The sequence below is a fragment of the Leucoraja erinacea genome, chromosome 35, assembly GCF_028641065.1.
Source record: "Leucoraja erinacea ecotype New England chromosome 35, Leri_hhj_1, whole genome shotgun sequence".
NCBI lineage: Eukaryota > Metazoa > Chordata > Chondrichthyes > Rajiformes > Rajidae > Leucoraja > Leucoraja erinaceus.
This window is the reverse complement of record NC_073411.1, coordinates 6,232,005-6,246,829: the sequence shown is the minus strand read 5'-3', so window position 1 is coordinate 6,246,829 and position 14,825 is coordinate 6,232,005. Positions and strand designations below refer to the sequence as shown.

General features: G+C 46.9%; 1 protein-coding gene across 1 annotated transcript in view; it reads right to left on the bottom strand.

Annotated features, from left to right (window-relative positions):
- Nucleotides 1-1,519: 1,519 nt before the first annotated feature.
- Nucleotides 1,520-14,825, bottom strand: part of LOC129713234 (phospholipase DDHD2-like) — a 32,903-nt gene continuing 19,597 nt past the window's right edge. The window contains 7 exon segments of the mRNA XM_055662168.1: nt 1,520-2,170; nt 2,713-2,887; nt 4,182-4,346; nt 6,022-6,124; nt 8,180-8,335; nt 8,788-8,955; nt 10,478-10,573. Coding sequence (XP_055518143.1) covers nt 2,089-2,170; nt 2,713-2,887; nt 4,182-4,346; nt 6,022-6,124; nt 8,180-8,335; nt 8,788-8,955; nt 10,478-10,573 — 945 coding nt within the window. The 3' untranslated portion in view covers nt 1,520-2,088.

The following is a 14,825-nucleotide window of genomic DNA, read 5'->3' as shown; positions in this document are numbered from 1 at the left end:
CCTCTATGTCTACAAAGCCCTCAATGGGCTTGCCCCCTCCTATATTAACAGTCTTCTCACCCACCACTCCACCTCCAGGCCTCTCAGATCGGCCGACTTGGGGCTGCTGAATATCCCGCGGTCTAGGCATAAGCTTAGGGGCGACCGCGCCTTTGCGATTGTAGCTCCTAGACTGTGGAACAGCATCCCCCTTCCCATCAGAACTGCCCCCTCCATCGATTCCTTTAAGTCAAGACTAAAAACGTATCTATACCCCCAAGCATTTCCTGACGTCCACTGAGTGAGGGCTATATGTATATATGTATGTAGTTTGTTTGTTTATACTATTCTTATAACAAATGTAAAGCACATTGGCCAACGAGAGTTGTTTTTTTAAATGTGCTATATAAATAAATGTGACTCGACTAGAGATTCTATAATGTGACTGAGTTACATTTAAAATGGCTTTTTACACTCCAGTCTCTTGTGAGACTGACCTGGAAATTCTTTGGAAATGTAGTCAATTTCCAGACAGCATGCAACTCACAAACCAAATTAATTAGTTTTGGTGACTGGGAAGAATTTACTGGACAGCAATACTCCAGCAACAAAGTGCTGGAGTAACTAAATGGTCAGGGAGCATCTCTGTGGAACATGGATAGGTGATGGTTTAGAGACTGAGGAAGCCTGATGAAGGGTCACTACTGAAAAATAAAAAAACATCTATCAATGTTCCCTAGAGATGATGCCGGAAGGGTTGAGTTACTCCAGCACTTTGTGTCTTGTTTGTAAACCAGCATCTGCAGTTCCTTCGTTGACCACCTTCCTAGAAACAGGTAAAAAAAGGTGCAGTAGGCCATTTGGCCCTTCGAGCCAGCACCGCCATTCAATATGATCATGGCTGATCATCTAAAATCAGTATCCCGTTCCTGCTTTCCCCACCCATATCCCTTGATTCCTTTAGCCCCAAGAGCTAAATCTAAATCTCTCTTGAAAACATCCATTGAATTGGCCCCCACTGCCTACTGTGGCAGAGAATTCCACAGATTCACAACTCTCTGGGTGAGAAAAGGTTTTCTTTGAACTATTCTGTTTGACATCTCAACAGAGTGGGCGGGAAGGGAAGAGAGGGGTGACTCAGAGGACGGTAAGGGGATGCTTTACCAACTTCACGGGGCTGTTAGTCGAGTTCTAACGTTGGTGTCCAAAACAACAGCAGACATGGTGAGGAACAATCTCAGCTCCAGCCTCTCCAGCATTGACAGGACACCCTCTGCTTGGACATTACAGTTGTGTTTAGTTTATTGCTGGTGCGTGGATGAACGTACAACTGATCCATTCACAATCACCCCTAGCTCACATCCCCCCCCCCCCCCCCCCCCCCCCCCCCCCCCCCCACCATTTCCTTTCAGGTGATAAGGACAATTAAAAAAATGGGAGCTAAAACAAAATCTCAGATAACAAAGCAGTTTTGTCAAGCTCTGTATGTTGTGGCTCAGATAGAAAGTGGCGATTCAAATAAATACACATATTTCCAATCTTAAATCCATACTCAGTTTAAAAGTGCATTTAGAATCCAAACTAGAAACGACAAATAGATTAGTCAATACTGACTGGTCCATGGTTACAGATCACGTGCCAAATTCCATTGCAAAATACACCCTTACTGATGCTGCAGTGCCCATCACCAACCAAAGTTAATCCCGTTAGTTGGATGCCAAGGCTGATTATAGTTGTGTGTGAGTTGCAATCAACTGTGCATCGCATCCCCCCCCTCCCTCCATCTATCCCCCCCCAGTGCAGTCCTTGGGAGAGGTTCCACTCCCTGCATCTGCTGGTTGCAAGAGTTCTGCACGGCTGCCTTGCGCTGCTCGAAATCCGTACTTCAGTCAGGCAAGTGCTCCGACGCATTTGGCGACCAACCGTTTGCGGCGGGGAAGGTCAAGGAAGCGCTGGTCACCCCCCACACCCTCCGGGTTGGCAGCTTGACTTCACAAGTAGGGAGGCAAAGTTCAAGTGGGGAACGGAGCAGGCGTGGTTGTCGGACGTGCTGGAGACTCCGGTCTCCGCTGGTGCAGGTGCTGGTGCTGGTCCCGGTGCTGGTGCTGGTTAGTGCGGTGCCTGTTCAAGGCTGACACCGAGAGTCTGATAAATCTCCTTCAGAATTAGCAAGGCCGTGTCTTCCGATTCCCTACGGGTTAAAAACCACAGAGCCTTAAAAACTGGGAGGGTAGGAAATAAAACCAGCGCAATTGTTGGACAAACAATCAAAATAAAATCCACAAGAAACTGAAGGTCAACGCAAACCACATGTTCTCCCCCAATCTGGTCAGTTGTAGATATTCCTTTCATCTCTCCAACCATCTATCTATCAAATGGCCCCTTTGCCCGTATCCACCTGTTCTCACATTTTATCATTCCCTTCCTCTCTTCTAGCTTTCTCCATCCCCTTGCTCCTTATAATCAGTCTAAAGAAGGATCCTGACCCAAAACGTCACCTATCCATGTTCTCCCGGTTGCTGCTCAACCCACTGAGTTACTCTCTCTCTTGTCCCTTTCTTCACTTGCTGCATTGCTGGACTTAACATTGAACTCCCAGCCCTACAGCGAGTCTTTCACACAACTGCTACTTTAACACTGGCCCAAGACTTCATGACCAAGACCGCCTCCATTCCTCGTGAACCCACACGCTCCCAACTGGAGACATCACCCTCCATCCCGCGCCCCCCTCACCAGTAGCAGAGGTGGCTCTGGAGAGCAAAGAGGTATTCGTTGAAGCTCTCGATGGGCTTCTCCTGCAGCACGTAGTCAATGCGGTTCCCGCCGTTCAGCATCCCGATCTTGACCTCCCTCTTCTCCTCCTGCTGCTGCTCCCCCTCCTCTTCCTCCCCGTCCGTCTCCGACCGAGCTGAAAAACGACGACAGGGCGAGTGAGAAATGCGACGGGGCTTCGGGTCGCGCCAGTGCCGTTGGGCCGCAAGGCGTCTCCCACAGGCGGGGACTGGGAAGGGAGTGTCAGCGGGGAGTACTGAGGGGCGACGGTGGTGCGGAGCAGCCCCCACATGCTGGCCTGCGTTGCTGGGGGTCGCATGGGGAAACTCTGTAACCAGCGATCTAGGGCAACAGCTGGGGGGGGGAGAGCGATGGGGACAGTGGTGGAGTGACACAGTGGGGTTGTAGACAGCAATGGCTGTTCAGTTAAGGACTACACACAATAGAGATGCAGGAACAGCCAAAGCTAGAATTGTGAACTAAACACAAAATTTAATTTAGTTTAGAGGAACGTCTGATTGGGGAGGGGGGGGGGGGAACACATTGAAACTTACTTAATAATGAAAGGCCTATTTAGGGTGAATGCTTCCATTATGGGAGAGTCTAGGACCAGAGGGCACAGCCTCACGATAATAGGACGTACGTGTAGAATGGAGATGAGGTGGAATTTCTATAGCCGGAGGATGGTGAATCTGTGGAATTCATTGCCACAGACTATTATGGAGGCCATGCCATTGGGTATTGGGTTGAGAGGAAAAAAATCAGCCAGGATTGGAATGGCAGAGACCTGATGGGCCGAATGGCTTAATTCTGCACCCATATGAACTTCTAAAGGTGAATCCTATCACCCCCTTCCTCCATCACTATTGTTTCAGGATCCCAATAGATAAGGGACCAATGAGCTGGAGTGCAAGTGACGTACCATGCGATGATGGTACGTGGTATACTTGGACAGGTACGTGGATATGACAGGGCGAGAGGGATATGGGCCATACACAGGCAGGTGAGATGTGAATGGGATGTTGGGCAAGTTGGACCAAAGGGCCTGTTTCCACATTGTTAGACTCTACAAGGAACCGCAGGTGCTGGTTTACACAACGGAACACAAAAAGTGCTGGAGTGACTACTCAGCGGGTCAGGCAGCATCTCGGAAGAACGTGGATAAGCGACGTTTCAGGTCGGGACACTTCTATCGCCTGTCGATGTTCTCTAGAGATGTTGTCTGAGCCGCTGAGTTACTCCAGCACTTAAGTGTCACGGTTTGTGTAAACCCGCGCCTGAAGTTCCTTGGATCTCTATCTTCCCCCATGGACAATGGGCGGAGTGTCCGGGCGGATTCTGGGAGCGTGCGGGCGAGAGGGCGAGTGGTGTTTGGGGCATGGTGGACGGTTAGGGTGGTGGCGAGCGGAAGCCACTGGCAGAAGGCCCACCTGCGCTCTCTCTGGGCGCCGCCTGGCTGCTGGCTGCGGGTGGGTCGGGCAGCAGCTGGGCCACGGGCAGCTGGACCCGGGTGAAGGAGAGCCAGGCGTTGCGGAGCGAGCAGAACAGGCCGTTCTTCAGATCCGAGCCCATGCGCGTCAAGCTGTCCTTCAGTTCTGTCGGCAAGCAAAGAGACCATGTGGAAAGTGCAATGAAAACATAAACCAAGCCCAACGCACAAGTCCCAGCAGCGGGGGACGTCCATTCAGCCCCTCTAGGCTGCTATCCCAATCACAACATTTATGACCAGTCCACAGAAAGGCACAACTCAAGCCAGTCGATGTCATAATTGACAGGAGTAGAATTCAATGTGGCTGATCTATCTCACCCTCCCAACCCCATAACCTCAGATACCTGTACTAATCAAGAATCTATCCATCTCTGCCTTAAAAATATCCACCGACTTGGCCTCCACAGCCTTCTGTGGCAAAGAATTCCAGATTCACCACCCTCTGACTAAAGGAAATTTCTCATCTCCTTCTGAAAAAAACCCATCCTTTATTTCTGAGGCTGTGAAGACCAGTCCTAGACACTCCCACTGGTGGAAACCTCACCTTATTCAAGCCTTTCACTATTCTGTGTGTTTCAATGGGGCCCCCCCTCCTCATTCTTCTAAACTCCAGCGAGTACAGGCCCAGTGCCGCTAAACGCTCATCATAGGTTAACCCACTCATTCCTGGGATCATTCTTGTAAACCTCCTCTGGGCCCTCTCCAGAGCCAGCACATCCTTCCTCAGATATGGGGCCCAAATTTGCTCACAAAGTCGGCATCGGGCAGGTGAGCCTTGGCAACGTGTAGAGTTGCGGAACGAGAGCGGACATCTCGAGCAGACACAAGCTACAAATGGCAGCAGTGGTCGATGTCCACCAATGTCCTTGTTTGGTCTCCTTTGCAGACTGTCAAGGACTGCTGGCTCAGTAAACCCAACAAAAGGAGTTAGAAACAAAAGAACTGCAGATGCTGCTTTACAAAAAAAGACACAGAGTGCTGGAGTAACTCAGCGGGCCAAGCAGCATCTCTGGAGAACCTGGATAGGTGATGTTTCGTGTGGGGATCCGTCTGGTAGTCTAAAGAAGGGCCCCGACTCAAATCGTCGCCCATCCATGCAGTCTAAAGAATCCTGACCCGAAATATCACCCTATCCATGTTCCCCAGAGATGCTGAATAGTGAAAGGCCTGGATAGAGTGGATGTGGAGAGGATGTTTCCACTAATGGGAGTCTAGGACCAGAGGCGATGGGGAGGAAATAAAAAGGAGATGAGGAGGTATTTCTTTAGTCAGAGGGTGGTGAATCTGCGGAATTCACTGCCACAGAGGGCTGCGGAAACCAAGTAATTGGGCATTTTTAAAGGGAAGATTGACAGATTATGGATTGGTAAGGATGTCAAAGGCTCCAGGAGAATGGGGTTGCGGGAAAGATTCTATCAGCCATGATAGAATGGCGGAGCAGACTCTGTGGGCCGAATGGCCTAATTCTGCTCCTATTACCAATAAACTTTATGTGGTCAGTATCCAGTCATTGGAATCCATTGCCACAGACGGCTGTAGGGGCCAAGTCAATGGATGTAGTTAAGGCGGAGATTGATGGATTCTTGATTGGGTTACAGGGAGAGGTAGATCAGCCATGATTGAATGGCGGAGTAGACTCGATTGGCCGAAGGGTCTAATTCTGCTCCTATGACATATGAATTTTATTATGTGGACAGTCGCCAGTCACTGGGAAACATGGTGAGACTTTGGCTTGATCGAGAGGAGTGGCGTTTGGGTGTGATCTTGGACGGGTGCCTTACCCAGGTGCATCCTCTTCCTGCCCTTGTGATGGGGGATCAACATGGGCTCCAGTTCCACCTCTGGGACGATCATAGGTTCAAGTCTGTAAGCCACCGGGTCAAACTGTGGAGGACAAGGGACACACAAAAAATAAAGGAGGCATTCACCACCAGAGAAACTTGACCCTTTTAAAAAAAGTTTAGAGATACAGTGCGGAAACAGGCCCTTTGGCCCACCGAGTCCGCGCCGACCAGCGATCCCCACACATGAACACTATCCTACACACTAGGAACAATTTACATTCATACCAAGCAAATTAACACACAAACCTGTACGTCTTTGGAGTGTGGGAGGAAACTGGAGATCTCGGAGAAAATCACAGGGAGAACGTACCAACTCCGCACAGAGAGCACCCTGTAGTCAGGATCGAACCTGGGTCACTGGAGGTGTAAGGCAGCAACTCTACCGCTGCTGCACCTTCCTTGGGCCAATTGCATTTGCAAAGCCTGCACGTTCAGGAAGGGACGAATCCTGTTTTGTTCAGTTTAGTTTATTGGCACGTGTACCGAGGTACAGTGAAAAGCTTTGTTGCGATCAGGAGACGCATCATGCCAGAGGAAGCCTCTGATGAGCCAAGTTGGTTTAGGAGTCCGATTCATGCCACACAGAAACAGGACCTCTGGTGCACCAAGCCACCACCAGCCATCAAGTACCCACTCACATTAATCCCACCTATTCTCCCCATCGACTGCAATTCTAATCATTCACCCACATAGGAGGGACAATGACAACAGCTAATGTATGTAAACCAGCACAGCGGTAGAGTTGCAGCCTCACAGCGCCAGAGACCCGGGTTCGATCCTGACTACGGGTGCTGTCTGGTCAGAGTTTGCCCATTCTCCAAGCGACCGTGTGGGTTTTCTCCAGGTGCTCTGGTTTCCTCACACGATGTTGAGGTTTTTAGGTTCATTGGCTTCTGTGAATTGCCTCCAACGAGTAGGATAGAACTAGTGTACAGGGTGATTGTTGGTCAATGTGGACTCCGTGGGCCCTGTTTCCACACTGTTTTACTAAACTAACCTGCATTCTATTGCATCTTTCTATAACCTATCCAGCTGCATGGCTTTGGGGTGTGGGAGGAAACTGGGGCATCTAGAAGGGATCTTACACGGTCACAAAGAGAGCGTGCAGGCTCCACACCACTAGCACCCGAGGCCAGGATTGAACCTGGGTTTCTGACACAGCGAGGCAGCAGCTCTATTGGGGCTGCCATCGTACCACCACTTATCCAATAAGGGAATCCAGCACCAGATTGCTCAATCATTTTCTACCCAGTTCAATAGTTTTTATATATTCCTTTGTTCGTAAGTTCACAAGTGATAGGAGCAGAATTAGACCATTCGGCACACCAAGTCTACTCCACCATTCAATCATGGCTGATCTATCTCTCCCTCTCAACCCCATTCTCCTGCCTTCTCCCCATAACCCCCGACACCCGTACTAGTCAAGAATCTATCAATCTCTGCCTTAAAAATATCCACTGACTTGCCCTCCACAGCCGTCTGTGGCAAGGAATTCCACAGATTCACCACCCTCTGACTAAGGAAATTCCTCCTCTTCTTCCTAAAGGTACGTCCTTGTATTCTGAGGCTCTGAACTCTGGTCCAAGTCTCTCCCACTAGTGGCAACTCCACATCCACTCTATCCAGGCCTGCGTGTGAAAGAGAATGAGAAAACCAAATCGTCCTCTCATCAACCCAATGACCAAACCAATGTGTTTTCTTTTGTGACCCAGCATCTGCTGTTTATCCCCGTGGTAAACCTGGCCGCAGTTTAGACAGGTCTGAAGAAGGGGTTCGGCCCGAAACGTTGCCCATTTCCTTCGCTCCATAGATGCTGCTTCACCCACTGAGTTTCTCCACCACTTCTGTCTACCCGCAGTTTAGACACATTCCCACATAGGGCTAACGGAATCAAGGGATATGTGGGGAAAAGCAGGAACCGGGTACTGATTTTGGCTGATGATCATATTGAATGGCGATGCTGGCTCGAAGGGCCGAATGGCCTTCTCCTGCACCTGTTTTCTATGTTTCTGTGTTATATCTGCCGTTATATCCAATATCGGTGATTCCGCTACTCTCTATCGTTCTGGCCGCGAATGGTGGAGCAGATACCTACGGGGTGGTAGATGTTGAAGAATCTCCGGCACGTCGGGAACTTGTAGTTGGGATCAATCCTCTTCAGGCCCCGGACCGTCAGGAACATTCCGATGGGAGAACCAAAGGCAAAGAAGATCTCGGGCTCGAAGCGGAGATGTGGATAATTTACCATGACCTTTAGAAGGGGAGGGGGGGGAGGGGGGGGGATTAAAAGAAAAAGAACGAATAAATAAATGGTGAAGATAAGTTTGGAAGTTTACGGAGAAAGGTCTGTGACTGGATCAAGTGACTTGGTCTGGTGGAACTCGGAGCATGAACGATGGGCTGAATTTTAATTTAGTTTAGTTTAAAACTTCAGTTTGATTGAGGAGTTGTCTGAAGAGGGGTCCAGATCCGAAACGCCAGCCATCCATTTCTCCAGAGATGCTGCCTGGCCCGCTGAGTTACTCCAGCACTCTGTACTTTTTTGTACAGCAGCACCTGCAGTTCTTTTGCTTCCAAATCCGTGCGTTGGGTTTACTGACCAGCATCGGACTGCAGGCTGCTTATTGTCCGCTATAAACAAGACCAAGCAAGGACTGATGGACATCGGCTCGAGGTGTCGGCTCCCGGCCTGCTGCAGCTCACCTGCCCGATGCCGACATCCACTCGTTTGTCGTTGAGGGGAGTCAGGCCTCTGGTGGCCAGGGGGCTCCGCGACTGCTCGCCAGCGCCCCCTTCCTGCTGGGGCATGCTGGCTCTCCCTGGGATGGCCCTCACCACCGGCTCGCCCATCTGCTCCTCCTCCCGGCGTTCCTGCCAAAGACACACAGACTAGAAACAGAGAAACAGAGGAAATAGGTGCTGGAGTAGGCCACTAGGCCTCTCGTGCCAGCACCGCCATTCAATATGATCATGGCTGATCATCCAAAATCATCCTGCTTTCTCCCCATATTCCGTTAGCCCCAAGAGCTATATCTACCTCTCTCTTGAAGCCTTCCAGTGAATTGGCCTCCACTGCCTACTGTGGCAAAGAATCCCACAAATAGCAATGAAGGGCACTAGAGGAAACCCACACACGTGCGACAAGGATAAGATTTGGGCCGAAGGTACTTCCATGCTGTGTGACTCTCTCTTCCATCTGAACCACTGAGAGGTGGAGTCATACAGTGTGGAACGGCCTCGACCATGCTGACCATCATGCCCCATTTACACTAGTCCCATATGCCTGGGTTTGGCCCGCATGTTATGATTGTGTTTATAATTTGTTTGGTTGTTTTGTTGTTTGTCTTTTGCACAAAAGTCCGCGAGCATTGCCACTTTCATTTCACTGCACATCTCGTATGTGTATGTGACAAATAAACTCGACTTGACTTGACTTGACATCACTCTAAAACTTGTGTCAACTCAAACATCACCCCATTTTGGAAAGTTTAAAAAATATATATTTTATCGGAAGCAATTGTACAAAAAACTTGACAATGTAACAACTTTGATTTTAACATTTTCCAAACAGAACATTAAATTGAAAAGTGCGGAGAAGAGAGAGAAAAGAAAGAAAGAAAGAGAGGAGATTTATCCATTGACCCACCCATGCGTCCGCTCACCCAGCCTATGATCAGTTTCCAATTTGTGTTCAACCATTGTGTTGCACAAGAAATTCAATAAAAGGAGCCCATATTTTTAAAAATTGGTCCAGTTTATCATTCAAGACAAGCCTAATTCGCTCTAGATGTAGTGTAGCCGTCATTTCTGTAATCCACATCATCACTGGAGGGACTGCAGTTTTTTTCCAGAATTTAAGTACAGGTTTTTTTGCTGATATTAGACCGTAATTGAGAAAGAGTCGTTGAGAGACCGTTAGATTGCTACATGCCTCTGATATTCCCAGTATTATCAATTTTGGGTCTGACTAATGGGATTTTCAGTGTTTTGGAGATGACGCTGAATACTTCCATCCAAAAACTTTCTATTTTCCCATTTTGGAAAGTTAACCAATTTACAGGGGAGAGGAGCACAGCACAAAAATAATCCCCGTGGCCCAACTTGTCCATGCTCACCAAGATTCCTCATCCAAGTTAGTCCCATTTGCTCACAATTGATCCATGTCCCTCTAAGCCATTCCCATCCATGTACCTATCACAATGTATTTTTAATGTTATTACTGTATCTGCCTCAACTACCTCCTCTGGCATCTCCCGCTGGTTGGCTCAGTGCTTACATTGTGCATCTTGGACTATCAAGCACCTCATGTACATGAAACATTCCTGCCAACCACACTTTACACAGAGATTCAGCATGGCACACTGCCACCGAGTTATCGACCAGCATGGCTTACCTGGCCAGGGGCCAACTTCTTTGCCAAACTAAGGATTTTCTTCCTTGGTCCCAGAGGAATCCCCAATTCCTTCAGATCAGCATCGGAACACAACACCTGGCAAGGGGAAAACATTTGTTTTACATATTGCTATGAGAATACAGGGTGACTTGGACAGGCTGGGGGAGTGGGCAGATGCATGGCAGATAAAGTTTAATGCGGATAAATGTGAGGTTATCCACTTTGGTAGGAAAAACAGGAGGGCAGATTACTATCTAAATGGCGTCAAGTTGGGAAAAGGGGAAGTACAACGGGATCTGGGGGTACTTGTACATCAGTCTATGAAAGTAAGCATGCAGGTACAGCAGGCAGCGAAGAAAGCGAATGGCATGTTGGCCTTTATAACACGAGGAATCGAATATAGGAGCAAAGAGATCCTTCTGCAGTTGTACAGAGCCCTAGTGAGACCACACCTGGAGTATTGTGTGCAGTTTTGATCCCCTAATTTGAGGAAGGACATTCTTGCTATTGAGGGAGTGCAGCGTAGGTTTACAAGGTTAATTTAACAGAAAGGAACTGCAGATGCTGGTTTACACCAAAGAATCCCTCCGTAGATGCTGCCTGGCCTGCTGAGTTACTCCAGGTTTTGTTCAGGATTCCAGCATCTGCAGTCCCTCCTGTCTCCATCTGGGGCGTCACGGTGGCTCAGCGGTAGAGTTGCTGCCTAACAGCGCCAGAGACCCGGGTTCCAACCTGACTACGGGTGCTTGTCCGTACCCGAAACCTGCGTGGGTTTTCTCCGGGATCTCTAGTTTTCTCCCACACTCCAAAGACGTACAGGTTTGGAGGTTAATTGGATCGGTTTAAATTGTAAATTTCTGCTAGTGTGTAGGATGGTGCTAGCGTACAGGGATCGCTGGTCTGCGCGGGCTCGGTGGCCTGAACGCCCAGTTTCCGCGCTGAATCTCTAGACTTCAAATTCCTGGGCATGCATATTTCCGAAGATCTCTCCTGGTCCCAGAACACTGATGCAATCATAAAGAAAGCACATCAGCGCCTCTACTTCCTGAGAAGATTACGGAGAGTCGGTATGTCAAGGAGGACTCTCTCGAACTTCTACAGGTGCACAGTATAGGTATGTTACAAAACCTACCCGAATCGTGGCTGAGCATCTGCCCCACCCCTTGTGTGTGATTTTGGCGCTGTTTAGAAGGGGCAGGTTTGAAACGCGATTTTTACTAGGCTGTTCCAATCGAAAATGTTCAGCCTAATAAATCATTAACGGAAAATCGCTGGAAGACCCCGTCGCAAAAGGTATTATTAGTTTTTATGGCCTTGTATAATATTTATAGTAGTTTAAAAATCACTCTCTCACTCCGCAACCTCTCGCAGCCCCAGGGTTTTATAAAGCAAACAATTAAAGGTATGTACCTTATTTTTACATTAAATGGGGCATGTATATAACCCTGTATATAAAGTTTTCTATAGCGAGTAGTTCATTTTGGGCTCTTTATATCCTGCAGTATTTTTCTGGGCATTTGAGGGCACAAATCCAGCGCAATGTGAACGTTCTAAACCAGCGCGTTCACAGGAACCCACTAGAAAGCCGATTTAAATTGACTTTAATTTACAGCAATTGAACACTAAATTCCTTCCATTTGGCCTATAAATTGATGTAAATGAGATTTAAAAATCATGTTTTATTGTGAATTATTTGTGAATATTATTTGGACACTTGGGCTATTTAAAAATGTTAATCATTTATTAAGAAATGGATAGATGTTTAGATCTAGTAAGTGAAGTTTGAAATTAGCTACAATTGGGTAACTAACTAATTATATGCTTTAATTTCAGGTCATCCAAGTAAGATTATTTTATAATTGTTTCAGAATGCTTCAATCTATGATAACTGAAAATTTCATTCAGTTCTCTTAATTTTTAAGAAGGTTATGGGCTTTTGACTGTCCACGATCACAGCTTTTTTGTTATGTCCATAGAAAATCAATAGGGAACAAGATGCTAATTTCCGAGTATGAAAATGGCCATAACATTTTTATTACTTGAGATATGAAAGTGAATTAGGTGTCAAATTAAACTTATTGTTATGCTTTATCTAATGGGATAAATTGCAGACTTGATTTTTTAAATCTCAAAATTTTGTAACATTGCTACACAGTAGAGAGCATGCTGACCGGTTGCATCGTGGCTTGGTTCGGCAACCAGAGCGGAAAAGGCTGCAAAAAGTTATAATCACTGCCCAGTCCATCATTGGCTCTGACCTCCCTACCATCGAGGGGATCTATCGCAGTCGCTGCCTCAAAAAGGCTGCCAGCATCATCAAGGACCCACACCATCCTGGCCACACACTCATCTCTCTGCTGCCATCAGGTAGAAGGTACAGGAGCCTGAAATCTGCAACATCCAGGTACAGGAATAGCTGCTTCCCCACAGCCATCAGGCTATTAAACACTACTTCAAACGAACTATGAACTATAACAGCCTAAAGCACTTTATCTGTTTATTCATGTGTATGTGTATGTGTATATATATATATATATATATATATATATATATATAATATATATATATATATATATATATATATATATATATATATATATATATATATATATATATATATATATATACATATACATATATATATATACATATATATATATATATATACATATACATATATATATATATATATATATATATATATATATATATATATATATATATATATATATATATATATATATATATATATATATATATATATTCTATGGTGTATGGTCACACTGATCTGATCTGTATTTATGCCTAAAATAGTCTGTTGTGCTGCAGCAAGCAAGAATTTCATTGTCCTATCTGGGACACATGTCAATAAAAGCATGACTTGTCTAAATGACACTAAACTAATACCCGAGTGGGTAGAATGGAACTGCATATGCTGGTATATAAAGAAGATAGGCACAAAGTGCCGGAGTAACTCCGCAGGTCAGGCCGCATCTCTTAACGCAGCACTTTGTGTCTTTTCCCGGCAAGTGAGAGGTGGATAAAATACATCGCCCTTCAGCGATGGTTTTTTGTTTCGCCTGACATCATATGAAGTTGTTTCTACTTCTTAAACATCTGGCTAATGATCAGGTGGGGTTAAATCTTTTGCGTACTAAAGACGGATGGTGTTGTTGCATTTACCGATTTAGTCTCCAAATCAGTGTAGATTTCATCAAAAGCGTGCTGTAAACTGAGGTTTGTCGGCAGCGCTTTCAGCAGCCACGTCGGTCACTGAACCACTAATCCCTTACACACGAGGGACAATTTACAATCTTCCCCGATTAACCTTCAAACCTGTACGTCTTTGGAGTGGGGGAGGAAACTGGAGATCGTGGAGAAAACCCAGGCAGGTCACGGGGAGAACGTGCAAACTCCGTAAAGACAGCACCTGTAGTAAGGATCGATCCCGAGTCACTGGCGCTGTGAGGCAGCAACTCTACCGCTGCGCCACCGTGCCGCCCCTGCCTATCACTGACTTTGGCCCGCTTCCATCTCTCTTCTAGCTTTCCTCCCCCCACCTTACTTCAAGCAGTCTGAAGAAGGTTCCCCACCCGAAACATAATAATAATAATAATAATTTTATTTATAGAGCACTTTAAAAACAAACATAGCTGCAACAAAGTGCTGTACATCACTAATCATTGACAAAAAAGTTAATACACACCAAAAATACCAATCAAAAGAAATAGTAGGAAAAGACATGTAAAATAAAGAAACATCAAAAACACCACAAACAGAAGCAAAGCCTCAGGCATGGTCAAAAGCCAGGGAGTACAAATGGGTTTTAACACTGGATTTGAAGATGGACAATGAGGGGGCCTGTCTGATGTGCAACGGCAGGGTGTTCCAGAGTGCCGGAGCAGCAACAGAGAAGGCTCTATCCCCTCTGAGCCTCCGACTAGACCTCGGTACCTCCAGGAGCAGCTGACCAGCTATCACCTATCCCTGTTCTCCGGAGATGCTGGTGTTTAAGAAGGAACTGCAGATGCTGGAAAATCGAAGGTAGACAAAAGTGCTGGAGAAACTCAGCGGGAGCAGCAGCATCTATGGAGCGAAGGAAATGGGCAACGTTTCGGGACGAAACGTTGCCCATTTCCTTCGCTCCATAGATGCTGCTGCTGCACCCGCTGAGTTTCACCAGCACTTTTGTTCACCTTCTCCGGAGATGACCCCTGACCCGCTGAGTTACTCCAACTCTGTGTCTTTTGTGAAATGCAAACCAGCATCATGCATTTTCTTGTGTCTACACCAGCTGGTGGGATCATTATTTAAATATAAAGGGGAAAAACAAGGTCAAAGTGCTGAT